General features: G+C 41.3%; 1 protein-coding gene across 2 annotated transcripts in view; it reads right to left on the bottom strand.

The window, feature by feature from the left end:
• PDE5A (phosphodiesterase 5A) overlaps positions 1–16,036 on the bottom strand; it is a gene marked incomplete at its 5' end in the record, with an annotated part of 121,547 nt that overhangs the window by 25,053 nt on the left and 80,458 nt on the right. For both annotated transcript variants that reach the window (XM_080916311.1, XM_080916312.1), the window contains 3 exons: positions 695–789; positions 2,474–2,599; positions 8,418–8,564. In XM_080916311.1, coding sequence (XP_080772437.1) covers positions 695–789; positions 2,474–2,599; positions 8,418–8,564 — 368 coding nt within the window. The remainder of the gene's footprint in view (positions 1–694; positions 790–2,473; positions 2,600–8,417; positions 8,565–16,036) is intronic.

The raw sequence follows: 16,036 nt of genomic DNA, 5'->3' as shown, positions 1-16,036 counted from the left end.
TTCCTTGCCCAAGGTTACATAGGAACTCTGGCAGATCTACAGCCTGACCACAGAACTCAAGTTCTCTAACACTGTGTGATATATACCACTACAAAACCCAAAAGCCTTAGTATACTGAGCATCATAAGCAAGCAGGGCCAAGCTCAACACTTTTTCAAATACTGTCTTTTCCACTCCGTGGTAAAAATTCTACCCCTTCTGGACTATTCATCTCTCCCTCCCTCCCTCCCTCCTTCCCTCCCTTCCTCTCTCCCTCCCTCCTTCTCTCTCTTCCTTCCTTTCTTTTCCTTTTGTTGTTTTCAAGACAGAGTTTCTCTCATGTAGCTCTGGCTGTCTTAGTAGACTCACTTTGTAGACCATGCTGGCTTCCAATTTACAGAGATCTACCTGCCTCTGCCTCCTTAGCATTGGGATTAAAAGCTGAGAGCACACAAACTAAAGCAAAACTCACAATGATCATGTAGTAAGATTCTCAACAGAAAGACTGTTTGAACTTCAGGCCTGAAATGTGAGCAATAGGGTCTGACACTTGCGTTCACTTCCTATTTTCCTTAAAAGTAGTCAGACTGTGTAAAGACACTTGGCCAATTTATTCTTTTTACACCCTCCCCTCTTTTGTAGCTCTAACTTTAAAAAGTACAGTTCAGTAATGTATCGGAAACATTCCCTCCTTTGCTTGGCAGAGCCGTCTTACCGCTGTATGTATGAGTTGTTCACACCGCGATGATCCAGATCATGGCTTAAAGCAGCGATCAGCAGCGCAAGGATCTCCAGGTCCGTCAACTTGTTCTGCATGCAAAGGCATTGGAGAAAGGAGATAAAGCGTGGGGCGGGGCATTCTCCTACTTCTCGGTATCCATTCCTGTACTTGTGTGTGGCCACAGAGTACTCTTCAGATTTCTACTCTGCAGGTGACCGTTCCTGTGGTCATTCGCAATGAGCGACCACAAATCTCACCAAACAGAAAAGTTGAAATGCTTCAAAAATGAATACTCTGGGGGCAGTAACCTGGCTCAGTGGATAAAACCGTTTGCTATTTGTGTCCGCCTGGCAATGGGTGCTCAGGTCTGGTAATGGACCAAGGCAGGACAGACCCACCTCCAAAGTTGTCCTCTGACTTCTATACCTGTGCCATGACATATATGCACACCAACACATACTGACACTATACAATTTTTAAGTAAAGAATGAAAAAAATAATCTACCCACCCATAGTTAATGTCACAAATCTTATGTTTACATATGTGGAATAATTGTAACACACTTCAATATTTTTCTTTTGTTTTCTGTAACCTCCCTGTGATAGGCTGCTATACCGTTAAGTAACCAAGGCAATGTGACTATTAAATAAAATAGAACTGAATCACTGGAAAAATGGCTTTCAGTGGTTGCATAATATATTCACATATATGTATATGTCATATATATATATTATATATATATGTGTGTGTGTGTTATTTTGAGTACTTGCTATTTATATTATTTATGGTACTATGCCCGATGTCAGTGACACAGTGTATGAAATCCAAGTTAACTGCTACCCCACTCTATCCTATGGGAACTCCCAGCACTATAAGCTGGGAAGCATGTGTGAAAACTGCCTCCTTGTTCATCTTGTTCTTCAGGAAAAGCATGGCAGCTTTCTGTAGTGGTAATCCTAAGATTCACGGCCAACCCAAGGTAAGTGCATCCTTTTCTTGGAAAATTCTTTATGGGTAAAATAGCTACTGTGTCATTTTGGATGTCTTCTTAGACAATGGTTCTGCAGTCGAATCCAAGGCTTTACACATGATATACCAGGCTAAGCCGAACCCAAGTCCAGTCATTTCGTTTAAAACCGACTTAAAACGTGAAACTCATGAAAGGAGAATATTTGACAGAGAATAGTATTTTTGACATTTATGTTTCGAAACTGGGAGCCTCCCAGTTTGAATGATGTAGCAGATACCTAGGACCGCTTACTTAGAATAACTAGTCAGTTCCCTCTGAAGATGGAATCTGAGGACAGGGATATAATAGGATTTGGCTGGAAATACGTATTTTGTGTGTTTTCTGCACGGATCTTCCTTTTACTTGGCTCTGATCAAGCATTTACAGAAGTGAAAGCCTTCCACACAGAGTCTGACAATGAGCTCATACGTGATGGCATTTGGTTTTTGAGTAATTCTACTATGGAGCACTTGACTGTGAAATGAGAAATGTAATGTTTTTCTTTCGGTCTTCCTCTGATGGAACTATTTATTTGCCCAAGAATTACTAAAAACGTAACCCGACGTTAGGGAATTTTACTACGTAACCTTCATTACAAATGAAAGAAAGTTAGTGGGCAGCTCTTGTGCTGTGCTAATTGTCAACCAGCCAGGAGTCCCTATCTGGTCAATTATTCAACCACTCTAAGAGCACACTGAAAAGAATTTGAAAAGATACGCTGTCGGTTCCACTGAGCCGGAATCTGAATGGCTCGGTGAAGTACCTGAATCTTGCCTGCTTTCAGAGCAGCAAACATGCACTGGGCCGTGTTAAAGGCATGCCTCCAATTGTGGTAGGCGACGTTCTTCCGATAATTCTTTTTAACACTTAGAATCCATCTGCAAAGAACCTGAAGGAAGCGAAGCACAAAGACAGTAATTGCCAAGTTAGTCGCACATTCTCTAAGTTCCAGGTACCTTGCAGTGTTCACGTTCAATCCCTACAAGTGTGAGGGAGGCACGCCTGACGGATCCTTTTACAGAGGAAGAAACCAGCTCGCAAATAGGCAACCTGCGATTGGTGGCTGTTCATTGGGGGCGGGGCCAGAATTCAAACACTACGGGTTCAACCAAATACCTACCAAGCAGACCTAGTTAAGTTACATAAGTAATAGTTAATATCTCAAAGAAAGGTGCTTTGATGCAGGACACCAACTACCTTTATTAAAAACATTACCGTGTCCTCGTTAGAATCCAGAGTCACATTGGCATGGATGTTTGGAACTGAGTTCTCTCATGTTCCCGTGCTGTACACTTGCGAAGGTATTTAGTCCAAGGAGCTAAGGTGGCTGGGATTGAGGTATCTCGCTGAAGTCTCAGGAAAAACTAGAATTACAGATCTGTACATCTTAGATTCTGCCTAATGCCTGCCTACCAAGAAATCAAAATTTGAAGATAATGTATAAAGCTCCTGGGACCCACATGGAAAAAAAAAAAGACTTTTATTTTAAAATATGGGAAGCGGGGAAAAAGGGCAAAATTGTTCAAGCAAATCTTCCAAGTTGGGTTTAATTTAACTTCTAAACGGAATATTAGATAAAACCCTCAGGGACTCATGATCTGAGCATGGTGATTCGGCTTGTTATCAGTCTGCTTCTCTTAAAAATCTTGATGATTTACTACGTTTTTGTAGAAACAAGCATGCGCTTCCCTTGAGTGTGTCCGTGGGGATATCGCAAACTCAGAGTATTGCCTTAGGATTGGAGCACGTACACGGGAAAAGAATGGGGCTCTGCAAGTGTCCAACCCTGTGATTGGCTTTCGGGGCTGAGCGGGAATCTCCTCCCTGTTGGTAGAAACTGCTCAGTCATAGGGGACTTGGCAAGATCCCTTTTCCCCAGACAACCTTATCTTCTAATTCTCGGTTCAGTTCATAGGGAATTCCCCCTAAAAGAACTTTGGGATCTCTGAGCGTTGGGCTTTGGGAGCTGCCTTAGTGTAAGTACATTTGTGCGCCCGCAGTGGGTGTGTTCTCCCTGAGCCTGGCCTTCTCAGTCCAGATCTCCTTACTCTGGACATTTTTAAATAGTGCAGTGGGGAGCTAACAGATCAGCTACAGCAGGATTTTAATTGAAAGCCACAGTTTTACATTGATGTGTTTTGAGAGATCGCCTTGGCATCATGTAGGAAACTACTTTGATTAATTAAAGCAGCAAGAAAAAAAATCATCAAGAAAGCTGCAAATTCGGTGTCTGCGTACGTCGTACGTCTTTCATTACTTCAAAACGTAAAGGCGTTGCTATTGGAAACTTATACATACCCTGCAATTGAAACAATGGCCAAGGTGTCTCTCGTTAGGAATTTGATAAAACATGAGGCCTTGGAGCTTTTTGAGGATGCCCCCCCATCACAGCATACACTGTACCCCACCTCCTAAGTCTCTCCAGGGAGGAGTGTTACAATAGCTCCTGCTTAGAATCTGAAGTGGAGTTCAGGTTAATTCTCAGTAAAGAGGCTTGATCAGTAGTTGAAAACTCTCGAGGAAAGCCAAAGACTGCCTGTGATAAGGAACAATCTTAAAGACAGTCTCAAGAGTACACCTACGGTCAGGATGGGTTAAATGATGCACCTAAGCACAAGTTAAGAAGGGGTAAGACACACTCACAGACCCCAGAAGCCACTGAGGCTATAACTAAAAACTTGCTAAACCTGCCTAGTTCTTTTTTTTTTAATTGAAAACTTTATTTTAAAAAACAAAGATAAATGTACAAATTTTTAAGCATTTTTGCATAAAAGTATACGAATACATTTTTAAGGTTGTAATTAAGTATTTGTGGGCACATATACATACACATATGTATATGTAACAATAATATAGGAAAAGAGGTTATTAACTTGAGGGGATAGGAGGGAAACTGGGAGGGGCTGTAGGAAGGAAAGGGGCATGTGATACAGTTCTGTTTTAATTAAAATATATTCTTTTTTTTCCTTGAACTTCACACAGTCTGTGAGTTGTTTCTGGGCTGTTCAGAGCTTTCTGGGGTTAGTATCCAATTATCAGTGACTGCATATTATGTCTGTTCTTTTGTGACTGGGTTATCTCACTCAGGATGATATTCTCTAGATGCATCCATTTTCTTAAGAATTTTGTTAAGTCATTGTTTCTGATAGCTGAGTAGTACTCCATTGTGTAAATGTACCACAATTTTTGTAACCATTCATCTACTGAAGGACATCTGGGTTCTTTCCAGCTTCTGGCTATTATAAATAGAGCTGAAATGAACATTGTGGTGCATGTATCTTTGTTGTATGTTGGAGCGTCTCTGGGATAAATGCCCAGACATGGAATAGCTGGGTCTTCAGGTAGTACTATGTCCATTTTTCTGAGAAACCACCAGACTGATTTTCAGAGTGGTTGTATCAGTTTACAACCCTACCAGCAGTGGAGAAGTGTTCCTCTTTCTCCAGATCCTCGCCAGCATCTGTTGTCATCTGAGTTTTGGATCTTGGCCAATCTGACTGGTGTGAGCTGGAATCTCAGGGTTGTTTTGATTTGCATTTCCCTGATGGCTAAGGATGTTGAGCACTTCCTTAGATGTCTCTCAGCCATTCCATATTCCTCAATTGAGAACTTTTTGTTTAAGTCTGTACCCCATTTTTTAATAGGGTTGTTTGATTCTCTGGTGTCTCACTCTTTAAGTTCTTTGTATACCTTGGATATTAGGCCTCTATCTGATGTGGGGTTGGTAAAGATCTTTTTCCACTCTGTTGGCTGCTGTTTTGTTTTCTTGACAGTGTCTTTAGCCTTACAGAAACTTTGCAATCTCATTAAGTCCCATTTGTCAATCTTTGACCTTAGAGCTCGAGCTATTGGTGTTCTGTTCAGGAAATTTTCTCCTGTGCCTATGAGTTCTAAGTTTTTTCTTACTTTCTCATCTAATAGTTTCAGTGTATCTGGTTTAATGTGGAGATCTTTGATCCACTTGCACTTGAGCTTTGTACAAGGAGATAAGAAAGGGTTTATTTTCATTCTTCTGCATGTTGAGTGCCAGTTAGACCAACATCATTTGTTGAATAGACTGTCCTTTTTCCATTGAATGTTAACAGCTCCTTTGTCAAAAATCAGGTGACCATATACATGAGGGCTCATTTCTGGATCTTCTATTCTATTTCATTGATCCACATGCCTATTTCTGTACCAGTACCATGCAGTTTTCAGCACAATTGCCTTGTAATATAGCTTGAGGTCAGGGATAGTGATTCCCGCAGATGTTTTCTTGTTGAGGATGGATTTCACTATTTTAGGTCTTTTGTTATTCCAGATGAAATTGCACATTGCTCTTTCCAGCTCAATGAAGAACTGGGTTGGAATTTTGATGGGGATTGAATTGAATCTGTAGATTGCTTTTGGTAGGATGGCCATTTTTAAAATGTTGATCCTTCCAATCCATGAGCATGGGAGATCTTTCCATTTTCTGAGATCTTCCTCGATTTCCTTCCTTAGAGGTTTGAAGTTCTTGTCATACAGGTCCTTCACTTCCTTAGTTAGAGTCACACCAAGGTATTTCATAGTTTTTGTGACTATTGTGAAGGGTATCTTTTCCCTAATTTCTTTCTCCACATGTTTGTTTTTTGAATATAACCTGCCTAGTGCTAACTGAAGGACAATAACATTTTCCTTTGCCTCTTCCTTCCTACCTCCTCTTTCAGAACCAAGCTGACCTAGCACTGTTTGCCTGTCACTGGGCATTTTTCTTCTCTGAAAACTCCCATTCCCGTAGCCACTCACAGACTTGCAGAGCCTGTGTGGGCTCTGGACCTCCCACCTGACATCTCTTTCCCTCTGGTCCTGACAGCTGCTGAGACCCACAATTTACCTTCCCTGCAATTTCTCTCAAACTCCAATAAAAGGATCCAATAAACGTTAAGTTTCTGAGTCTGTTTAAGAATTCTTTTCCTACGTGACTAAGAAACTGCAAAAAGGGATGTGTTCCCTGGTGACGGTGGCAGAGGGACAGCAAGGGCAGCTCAGGGGGCCAGAGACAGAAAGGACAGAAATAGAAATACAGTCTACAGGTGTGGTGCTAATGTAGTGGACTGTTTCAGAGACCAGTAACAGGAAATGGGTACCGCCAGCAAAAGTTACAACTGAAGGTTTGTTGTTTAGTGTGAGACGTCTTGGTAGGGGCATCCTCTCTAGCAAGAAATTTTAATTTTCTCCATCTAAAATTATACTGATAGTAAAACCTGAAATAAAAGAGACAACTAGACAGTATGACTGGAAATTCAACCATACTAATTCCTAATGCCCACACTGACACTGCTTAGAGAAAACATAAACAAACGTGTTTCTGCTTTGTTGATTTTCGTCTGAGTTACTTAGCCCACGGAGTGCCAATAGTCCATAAAATCCCTTCACCTTGTTAAAGTTTTATTTTGATCTCCCCGTCTTGTGCAACTTCTCTGCGAATCTATTAATCTCATCCACCTGGTAAAGCTTTTGTTTCTGCAAAGGGGATCCGTGTGTTCCTAGAACGCTATGGCCTGGAGCAGCTGGTTACCTTCCTTCATTTTCCTAGTGCTGACTCTTAACACCAACTAGTCTTGAAGATGGTGAGGCCAGAACCAGCCAGTGGGAAAATACAGGGTCACCAATGTGCACTTCCTGCCCCGGTGTGCTTGCTGGCCTGGTCTGCGCCGCAGGGTTCCAGAAATTGCCTTGCCTAGCCACTTTGTTTCTGTGTTTCATTGAGAGACACTGACATTATCCATAGTTTTTTGTTTTGTTTGTTTTTTTGCATTCAGTTAGGGGTTATATGCAAAGAAAAAACAAGTAGGTGAGGAGTGTTGTCCCATGGGTAGGAATCCAAAGAAATGATTGCTAGTCAAACTGAGCACCTGCAATACCCAGCCTTCAAATGCTACCTACCAGCTGAGCAAAATCAATGAGAGTTTTACAGAAAGTTCGCATTCCTGTGTTCTAGCCAAGCCCCCGGAGTAGAGTTGTTGTTAGTTACGGAGTGGACACTGCAGGAACACAAAGGTCTGATCACGGTATTAAGTAAAACTGTGATCCACGTGTACTGTAGGGCTTCTAACTCTAGATGGGTTTTGTTGTTGTTTTTAAGATTTAGTTATTTTATGTATGAGTACACTGTCGCTGTCTTCAGACTGACCAGAAAAGAGCATCAGATTCCATTGCAGATTGTTGTGAGACACCATGAGGTTGCTGGGAACTGAACTCAGGACCTCTGGGAGAGCAGTCAGTGCTCTTAACCACTGAGCCATCTCTCCAGCCTCATGGAGCAGAGTCCTATCTTGTACAGTGGAGAAAATTGATGGTGACTTAGAATAGTCAAATTAGGTCTTAGGGTGGGAAAACTGATGTGTTTTCAATATCTACGGAGCAAGCAGAATAGTCCAAGCACACATATGCACAAGCATGTAATATACAGATGCACATGTAATTCACATGGGCTTCCACGGGGTAGCAACATCATACTCTTAAGAGGTGCAGAAACTGAGAAGGCAGAGATCAACTTCCAGGGTGAATCTATGCTGATCACAAAGAGCTATGACTGACATCTGAGACATTTCTAACCACTGATGGTTTATCTTAGTCAGTAAAACTGAAAACCCCTATTAAATGCTGGCAGTAAGATTCAATTCTCTATCTTACACACACACACACACACACACACACACACACACACACCACTGCCTTCCTACCTCATGTTTCATCTGGAAGTTCTGCACAAGGTTGAGGTCAGTGAACATCCGAATTGTACACAGCGCTGTTTCCAAATCAGACAGCTCAAAGTCACTGAAGCTGAAGTCGGTAATTTTAAGGGTTTGGGCAGATGGTACCACAGCAGCCTTAGGAAAAGAGAAAGAAATAAAATAAAGCTATGAAATAAGATAGCAGTTTCTCATAAAGCTTTCTCAAGTTTTCTATAGGGAAATTTTCTATAGGGAAAATATTGAGTATTGCTTCAATACTGAAATACTCATTATTTCAAGTCTGGGTCTGGAATGTTTCCCTAAGTGCCCTTCTGTTATAGGTCTGTTCTCCTGCCTAGCGCTTTTGGGCCATCTTAGTTAGATTTTCCATTGCTGTTGTAAAACACCATGACCAAAAGCAACTTGAGGTAGAAATTCGTCTTACAGCTTGTGGTTGGTCCATCAGCTAAGGAAGGCAGGGATGGAACTCAAGGCAGGAACCTAGTGGCAGGAACTGATGCAGAGGCCATGGAGGAGTGCGGCTTTCTGGTGTGGTCTTCATGGCTTGCTTACCTTACCTTCTTATAGCACTCGTCCACCACATCATTCATCAGTTAAGAAAAGGCACCAATGGCTTGCCCACATACCAGGGGCATTAAGTCAATTGAGGTTTCCTCTTCCAAAATGACTCTAGCTACAGCTTTTAGAAAGCCAGCTAGCACTTGGGTGGTGGAGCATCTTAGAAGCAGACCCAGTTAGACTACTGAGAGGTATGCCCTAGCATGGGTGACTCTGAAGCCTTCTTTTCCACTTCCGTTTCCAGGATGTCACGGAACAAGCTGCTTTCTCTGCAAGGCATCTCCCATAATGTGCTGGGTTAACTCCAGATCCCCAAAGCAACGGGGCAACCTGATCACACAGCACAAACTCTCTGAAAAAGAAGCCCACACAAATGTCCTCATTTTCTGTTGGTTACCTCCAGTATTTTTTCAAGCAATGGCAAGCTGCCATAGACTAGAAATATTTATCACAGGATCCCCCTACGCTTTTTATACTGAGCCACATGGGGTTAACATGATTCCTGACAGGTGAAAGAGGAGAGAGACTCACTCTCATTGGATTGTACCTCAAACAGCAAGTGCTCCCATTGGGTTGTACCTCAAACAGTAAGTGCTCCCATTAGGTTGTACCTCAAACAGTAAGTGCTCCCATTGGATTGTACCTCAAACACTAAATGCTCCCATTGGCTTGTACTTCAAACAGTAAGTGCTCCCATTGGATTGTACTTCAAACAGTAAGTGGCAGAGGATCCCATCAGTCTGGCTCTTTTATGCCCCTCTGGTCTTCATTCATTTCGCAGATGAACTATTTGGAACTATCCCATTAATGGACAGCAAGTGGTTAGCAAGGTAAGGAGAATGATCCAAGCAATTTACACTTCATTCATACAAAAACCTTACGGATACTACACATCCATTTCTTGAGTCACACCATCCGGGAAGCCCAGGGGTCGGTTAAGGGATAAAGACTGGTTTTCAGGACAGCATGCTGCCTTGCTCAGACTGCACCCTGCTGCTACTCTTCAGAGTCTACAGTGTAGACTAAAGGTGATTCTCACCAAAGCTTGTGCAAGACCATCACTTACCCTGCTAAACAGAAAAAACCAAACAAGGCACCTGCGTGACAATGCCACTACAAGTGGCTTTGGGAAACCATTTTGTTTGCATTCTGAAAGAGGTGGCTCTACGTTTTGTGTTTTTATTTAATTTTTAACTGTAGCAAGCACCTTGGGTATCTTCAAAGATACCTGTCTCTTTTTTCATCTCCTTCATACCTCCTTCTTCTATGGGCTGCCACTCTTTAATTGATAAATTCCTCTAGGTCACGGTTACAATCTGCTGATAGCCCTTTCTGGGAACTATAATCATATTAAATTTTCTTTTAAAAATTACATATTTGATATATCTAATATAAAATAAAATTCGATATTTGCCTTGTGTCCAATTATGATAAAAAAAGTTATTTCAAAAATTTCCTTTTCTAGACAAAATGTATCCATCATATTTTTAAACTCAGTTTAAATATTTAAAATGGAAAGACAATCTTTACAATACATTAATACTTTTGTCAAATAAATATGAATTTGGATGTTTATGTATTTACATTTCAAATGTTATCCCCTTTCCTGATCCCCCCTTTCCCTCCTCCTGCTTCTATGAGGATGCTCCTTTTCCATCTACCTACTCCCACCTCAACACCCTGGCATTCCCCTACACTGGGGTATAGAGCCTTCACAGGATCAAGGGCGTCTCCTCCTACTGATGCCAGACAATGCCATCCTCTGCTCTTAGGTTGGTGGTTTAGTCTGGGAACACTAACGGCATCAATAACTGTAACATAGTTTCATGTTTCCTACGCTTTTCTATTTACTGGCATAAATACTTATTAAGAGTAAACAAATGGAAGGAAATTAGAATCTTACTCTTTTTGCTTAAAGTGACAACGATTTTCATTCTAGCCATTGTTATTATTCTATTTATTATTTATTCTATTATGGGCATCCTGTGGAGCTCAGGCTAGACTGGAACTCATGACCTTCCTGCCTTATACTTACTACTACAGGTATCACAGGCGTGCACCAAGACTAACCTGTGTCAGAGCAGTCCTGTGAGTATGTCCTAATCTTGTCAAAATCACCTCATTTTTATGCTGTTTGCATATTAGAGAAATTAAAAATAACAACCACATGACTTGGAACTTTTTCTAAAGTTTCAGTGGAAGAGTCGCTGGCCAAGGGGCCCTGGCCACCTCACTGCTCTGAGGCTTCTCCTCTTCTTGCTGGAGCCCATGCTACTTGAACCTGTAGGCCGACCTGTCCCTTCACCCATGAGTTCTATAGGCAGGCAATTAAGTGTTACTAAGTGTATTAGCCTGGTCAGGCTGAGAGTAACCTGATAAAAAGAAACTTTTATTTATTGAGAAAAGAAATATTAAGAGTTGAATCAGTTGCTAAACCCCTTAGGTTTTTTAGTCTCTGGATGGCACTATCCTAGCTGACCTTCAACTTTCCTAAACCAAAAGCTAAAGTCACCCAGCACTACTGAGAGCTGTGCAGTCCCTATAGCCTGGAAGCTATTTCTCCTGCTCTTAGTGTCTGCCATGCTCCACCTCACATATACTAGGCCTGTTACCTTCCCTGAGACTCTTTCCAGAAGACAAAGATTCACAAGAAAAGAGTCATTCAATAAAGCCAGTCCCATGCCCTGATGTATGGTCTGAAACATGGGAGACGACAGAAAGTGTTTAGAAAAGGGTCTCACTGTTTACAGTGGCTTCCAGCATCTGAGATGGAACAAGTCCCGTTGGAGAGGAAGCAGGCAGCAGCTGCTCGCCTTAAGCACATCCTCCAGACAAGAGAACAGATGTTTTATTTGTAGAGCGTCAGTTTTCTTAGAACAGGACATTTTCGTTCTTCCCTTCGAAGTACATTTTACAGACATCAGGAAAGGTGGCCTGCGCTGTCTAGGCCTCTCCTTCATGTAGATACTCTGTCTCCCCGACTACGACAAAAAGCAGCTTCCTTTCCTCCTTTAGTTACAACCACCCCACAGCACAAGCCAAGTCCATGAACTGACCCAACATGAACATGCAGACATTTTCCATGAGAGCTTCGTGGAATTCAGAGCCTGGATTAGTCACTAATGAGGCACAAGAAAGTCAGAAATCCCTTAAAACCCTTCTTTAAGCATGATCTAAAAGGTCAACTTTCTATTTGTTTATCTAACTAGTTCAGAAGATAAAATATTCTACATTTTCATAATAAATAGTAGAGACTGAAGTGTGTGGTATCTGAAGGTAGGGAAGTTAGGTACAATTCCTGGAGCTTCTGGTCATAGCTGTATGCAATAGAATATAGAAAGCGAGATGCCAGCCAGGGAAAAGGTAGGCTAACTACAGATCTTCCCCTCTCTCTTCCTATGATCTTAATGCCCAAGTCTCATCTCAAGCTCTGTATCAGACCACCTGCTGCAGTCTCCCCTCCCCCTTATCCTCCATTCCCATCTCTAGGGGACCACACAGACCCTCTCTTCCAAGTTTCTTCCCTCTTGTTATTGCAGCACCCAACTCCAGTAGGCTGTCCCTGGAAACCACCAGCCAAGCCTGCCAGAGAAGCAAATAGGCCAGCAAAGGACGTAGGCAAGCTTCAGATCTCCACACTTCCTGGTCTTCTCCAAATCTCTTTCCCCAGTCTCAGGCCCAGTACTGTGGCAGACTACCTGTTACAGCCTTTTCTCACTCCCTGCATTCATTCACAGGGGACTAAGGAGATCCTGGTGGAACACCCCACTTTCCTCCCTTCTGTGGACCTTCTCAGACCCTCCCTAACCCATCCCCATTATTAAGTGTGAGCTCCCAAAACCTAGATACACATTTTGCCCTGAACCTCCTGTGGCCCCACCTATCAAGGTTCCCAGAATAATTCCTTACCAGGCAACACACAGTCTCCTAAGAACGAGACCAGGCAACAGAAACTATGAAACAAAACACCAACAAAGACAAGACCAGATACCAGCACCTAGAATTATAATACTTCCAAATTCAGATGTCTGGACATCAGCATAAAAACATAATCAATACCAGCCAGGACAATGTCTCCATTAGAGCCCAGCAACTAATCCACAATAGACCCTTTGAATTATAACACAGCAGAAGCACAAGTCAAAGACCTTAAAATAGACTTTATGACTATGATGGAGGTTCTTAAGGAGGAAATGAATAAATCCCTTAAAGAAATCTACGAAAACACAAACAATAAAATTAAATAAATAAAACAGCTCAAGGCTTTAAATTAGAAATAGTTAATAAAAAACAAAAACCAAAAAACAAAAAACAAAACAAAACAAAAAAAAAAAAACCTACCCAAAGTGAAGACAATCTGGAAATGGAAAATGTAGGAATTCAAACGGGAACCTCAGAGGTAAGCTTCACCAACAGAGTACGAGAGCTGGAAGAGAGAATCTCGGGCACTTATGACACAATATAAAAAATGGATACCTCAATCAAAGAAAATGTGAACCCCCCCCCCCCCAAGGCTTGGAATACCCAAGAAACCATCCACAGAACTTATGAAGCTCAAAATAAAAAGGAAGACCAGAATGTGCATGCCTCAGAAGGGAGAACAAAACAGTGGAGGAAATGCAAGGTCAAATAAGAGGAGCAGGGATTGAAGAAAAGATCTACAGAGGCTGCCTCACCTGGAGAACCACCCCATATGCAGCCACCAAACCCAAGCACTATTGCTAAAACCAAGAAGTGTTTACTGGCAGGAACCAGACATGGATGCCTCCTCAGAGGCTCTCCCAGAGTCATACAGATACAGATGAGGATGCTTGCAGCTAAAGATCAGAATGACACGGGAACCCCAATGAAAAAGCCAGAGAAAGGACTGAAATAGCTGAAGGATTTGCAACCTCATGGGAAGAACACCATCAACAACCAAGGCACTGAGGTGGAGAGAGTGACTGGGAGAGGGAGCACTTTCATGGAAGCAAGTTGAGGGGGAGGAGGCAGGGGAGTGTGGGGGGGTATAACATTTGAAATGTAAATACAGAGAATATCCAATAAAATTAAAAAAAAAACTAAATAAAACATCCATGTACAAAACATACAGAAAAACCAGGGACCCCATGAAAAGACCAAATATAATAATAATAGGAGAAGAAGAAGGGGGAAAACCCAGGTCAAAGGACCAGAAAACATTTTCAACAAAATCATAGAATATGTCCCTAACCTAAAGTGATGGTGCCTATCAAGGTACAAAAAGCATACAGAACACCAAATAGACTGGACCAGAAAATAAATTCCCATTGGAACATAATAATGAAACACTAAACATACAGAACAAAAAAATAAAAATACTTAAACCTGCCAGGAAAAGAGACCAACTAACATATAAAGTCAGACCTATTAGAATAACACCTGACTTCTCAATGGAGACTCTGAAAGCCAGAAGGACTTGAACAGATGTTTTACAGAATCACAGATGTTAACCCAGAATAATACACTCAGCAAAAATTTTCAATCACAAAAGATGGAGAAAATAAGACATTTCACAATAAAAACAAAGTTAAACAATATCTACCTATAAATCCTAAAGAGAAAATGAGATGACAGGAATCAACAAACACCAACACCTCCTATGTTATTCCTTAACATCAATAGTCTCAATTTTTCAATAAAACCTAGACTGTCAGAATGAATGAAAAACTAGTCCATACTTCTGCTTCATCTAAGAAAGACACCTTTTTTTCCCCAAGAAACACACCTTAATATCAAGGATTGACACCACGTTGTAGTAAAAAGATAGAAAAGGATATTCCAAGTAAACTGACCTGAGACAAGCTGGTATTGTCATTTAATATCTGGCTTAAAAACCAAAACTAATCAGAAGAGACAGAATGTAAAGAAAAATCCACCAAGAGGACACTGTAGTCCTTAACATCTATGCCCCAGACATAATGGCACCCGAATCAGTAAAATAAGCACTAATACAGCTTAAACCACAAACTGACCCTCACACACTGAGGGAGACTTCAACTCCCAACACCCACCAGCAGACAGGTCATCCAGACAAAAACTAAACAGGGAGACGCTGAAGCTAAATGCTGATATAAACCAGTATTATAAACAGATATTTACAGAATGTTTCATCGTAACACGAAAGAATATACCTTCTCAGCATCTCATGGAACTTCCTTCAAAACTGACTACATACTTGGACACAAACCAAGTAAAACACATACAAGAAAACTGGAAAACATCCTGCATCTTATCAGAAAACCAGAAGCTGCATATGAACGGCAACAGAAATAACAAAAATCTTACAAATTCATGGAAACCAGAGAACTTACGACTGAGTGAAAAGTGGGTCAAGACAAACATTAAGAAAGTTAAAACTTTCTAGAATTTAATAAAACGAAAAACACAACACATCCCAAATCAATGGACACAATGAAAGTGATTCTAAGAGGCAAGTTCATAGGACTGTGTCTTCATTAAAAGAAAAATGGAGAAATCTCATATTAGTAACTTAAGAGCATGCCAGAAAGAAATGCTAATATCCTCAGCCATCTCAAATATACTCTGAGGTTTCATGTTACATCTGTCTGAACGGCTAAGATCAATATGACAAATGACAGTTCATGCTGGAGAGTCTGTGGAGGAAGGGGAACACTCCTCCATTACTGGTGGCAGTGAAATTTGTACAGCCACTGTGTAAATCAGTATCACTATTACTCAGAAAGTTGAGAATCAATCGCCTCCACATCCAGCTATACCACACTTGGGCATATAACCAAAGGATGCTTCATCCTACTAGAGAAACAAGCTTAACAATGGTTATACCTACAAAACATTCATTATAAAAGGAATTTCAAAAGAGGCAGTATTTCTCTATCCCCAGCTATCCCAACTGAATGAGACGGAATCTACTAGAATTATATGATCAAGCTTTACTGAACAATACCTAGGTGGTCATTGATTTATTCTAATCCTGTAAACTAATCTGGCTACCTCCCAGCCAAAATTCTGGCAACATTTGTATTTTAGTATTGGTCTGGCTCTCTGAG

This window comes from Micromys minutus (genome assembly GCF_963924665.1).
Source record: "Micromys minutus genome assembly, chromosome: 4".
NCBI classification, from domain to species: domain Eukaryota; kingdom Metazoa; phylum Chordata; class Mammalia; order Rodentia; family Muridae; genus Micromys; species Micromys minutus.
Note: the sequence above shows the minus strand (reverse complement) of the source record. Positions and strands in the feature narration are given on the sequence as shown.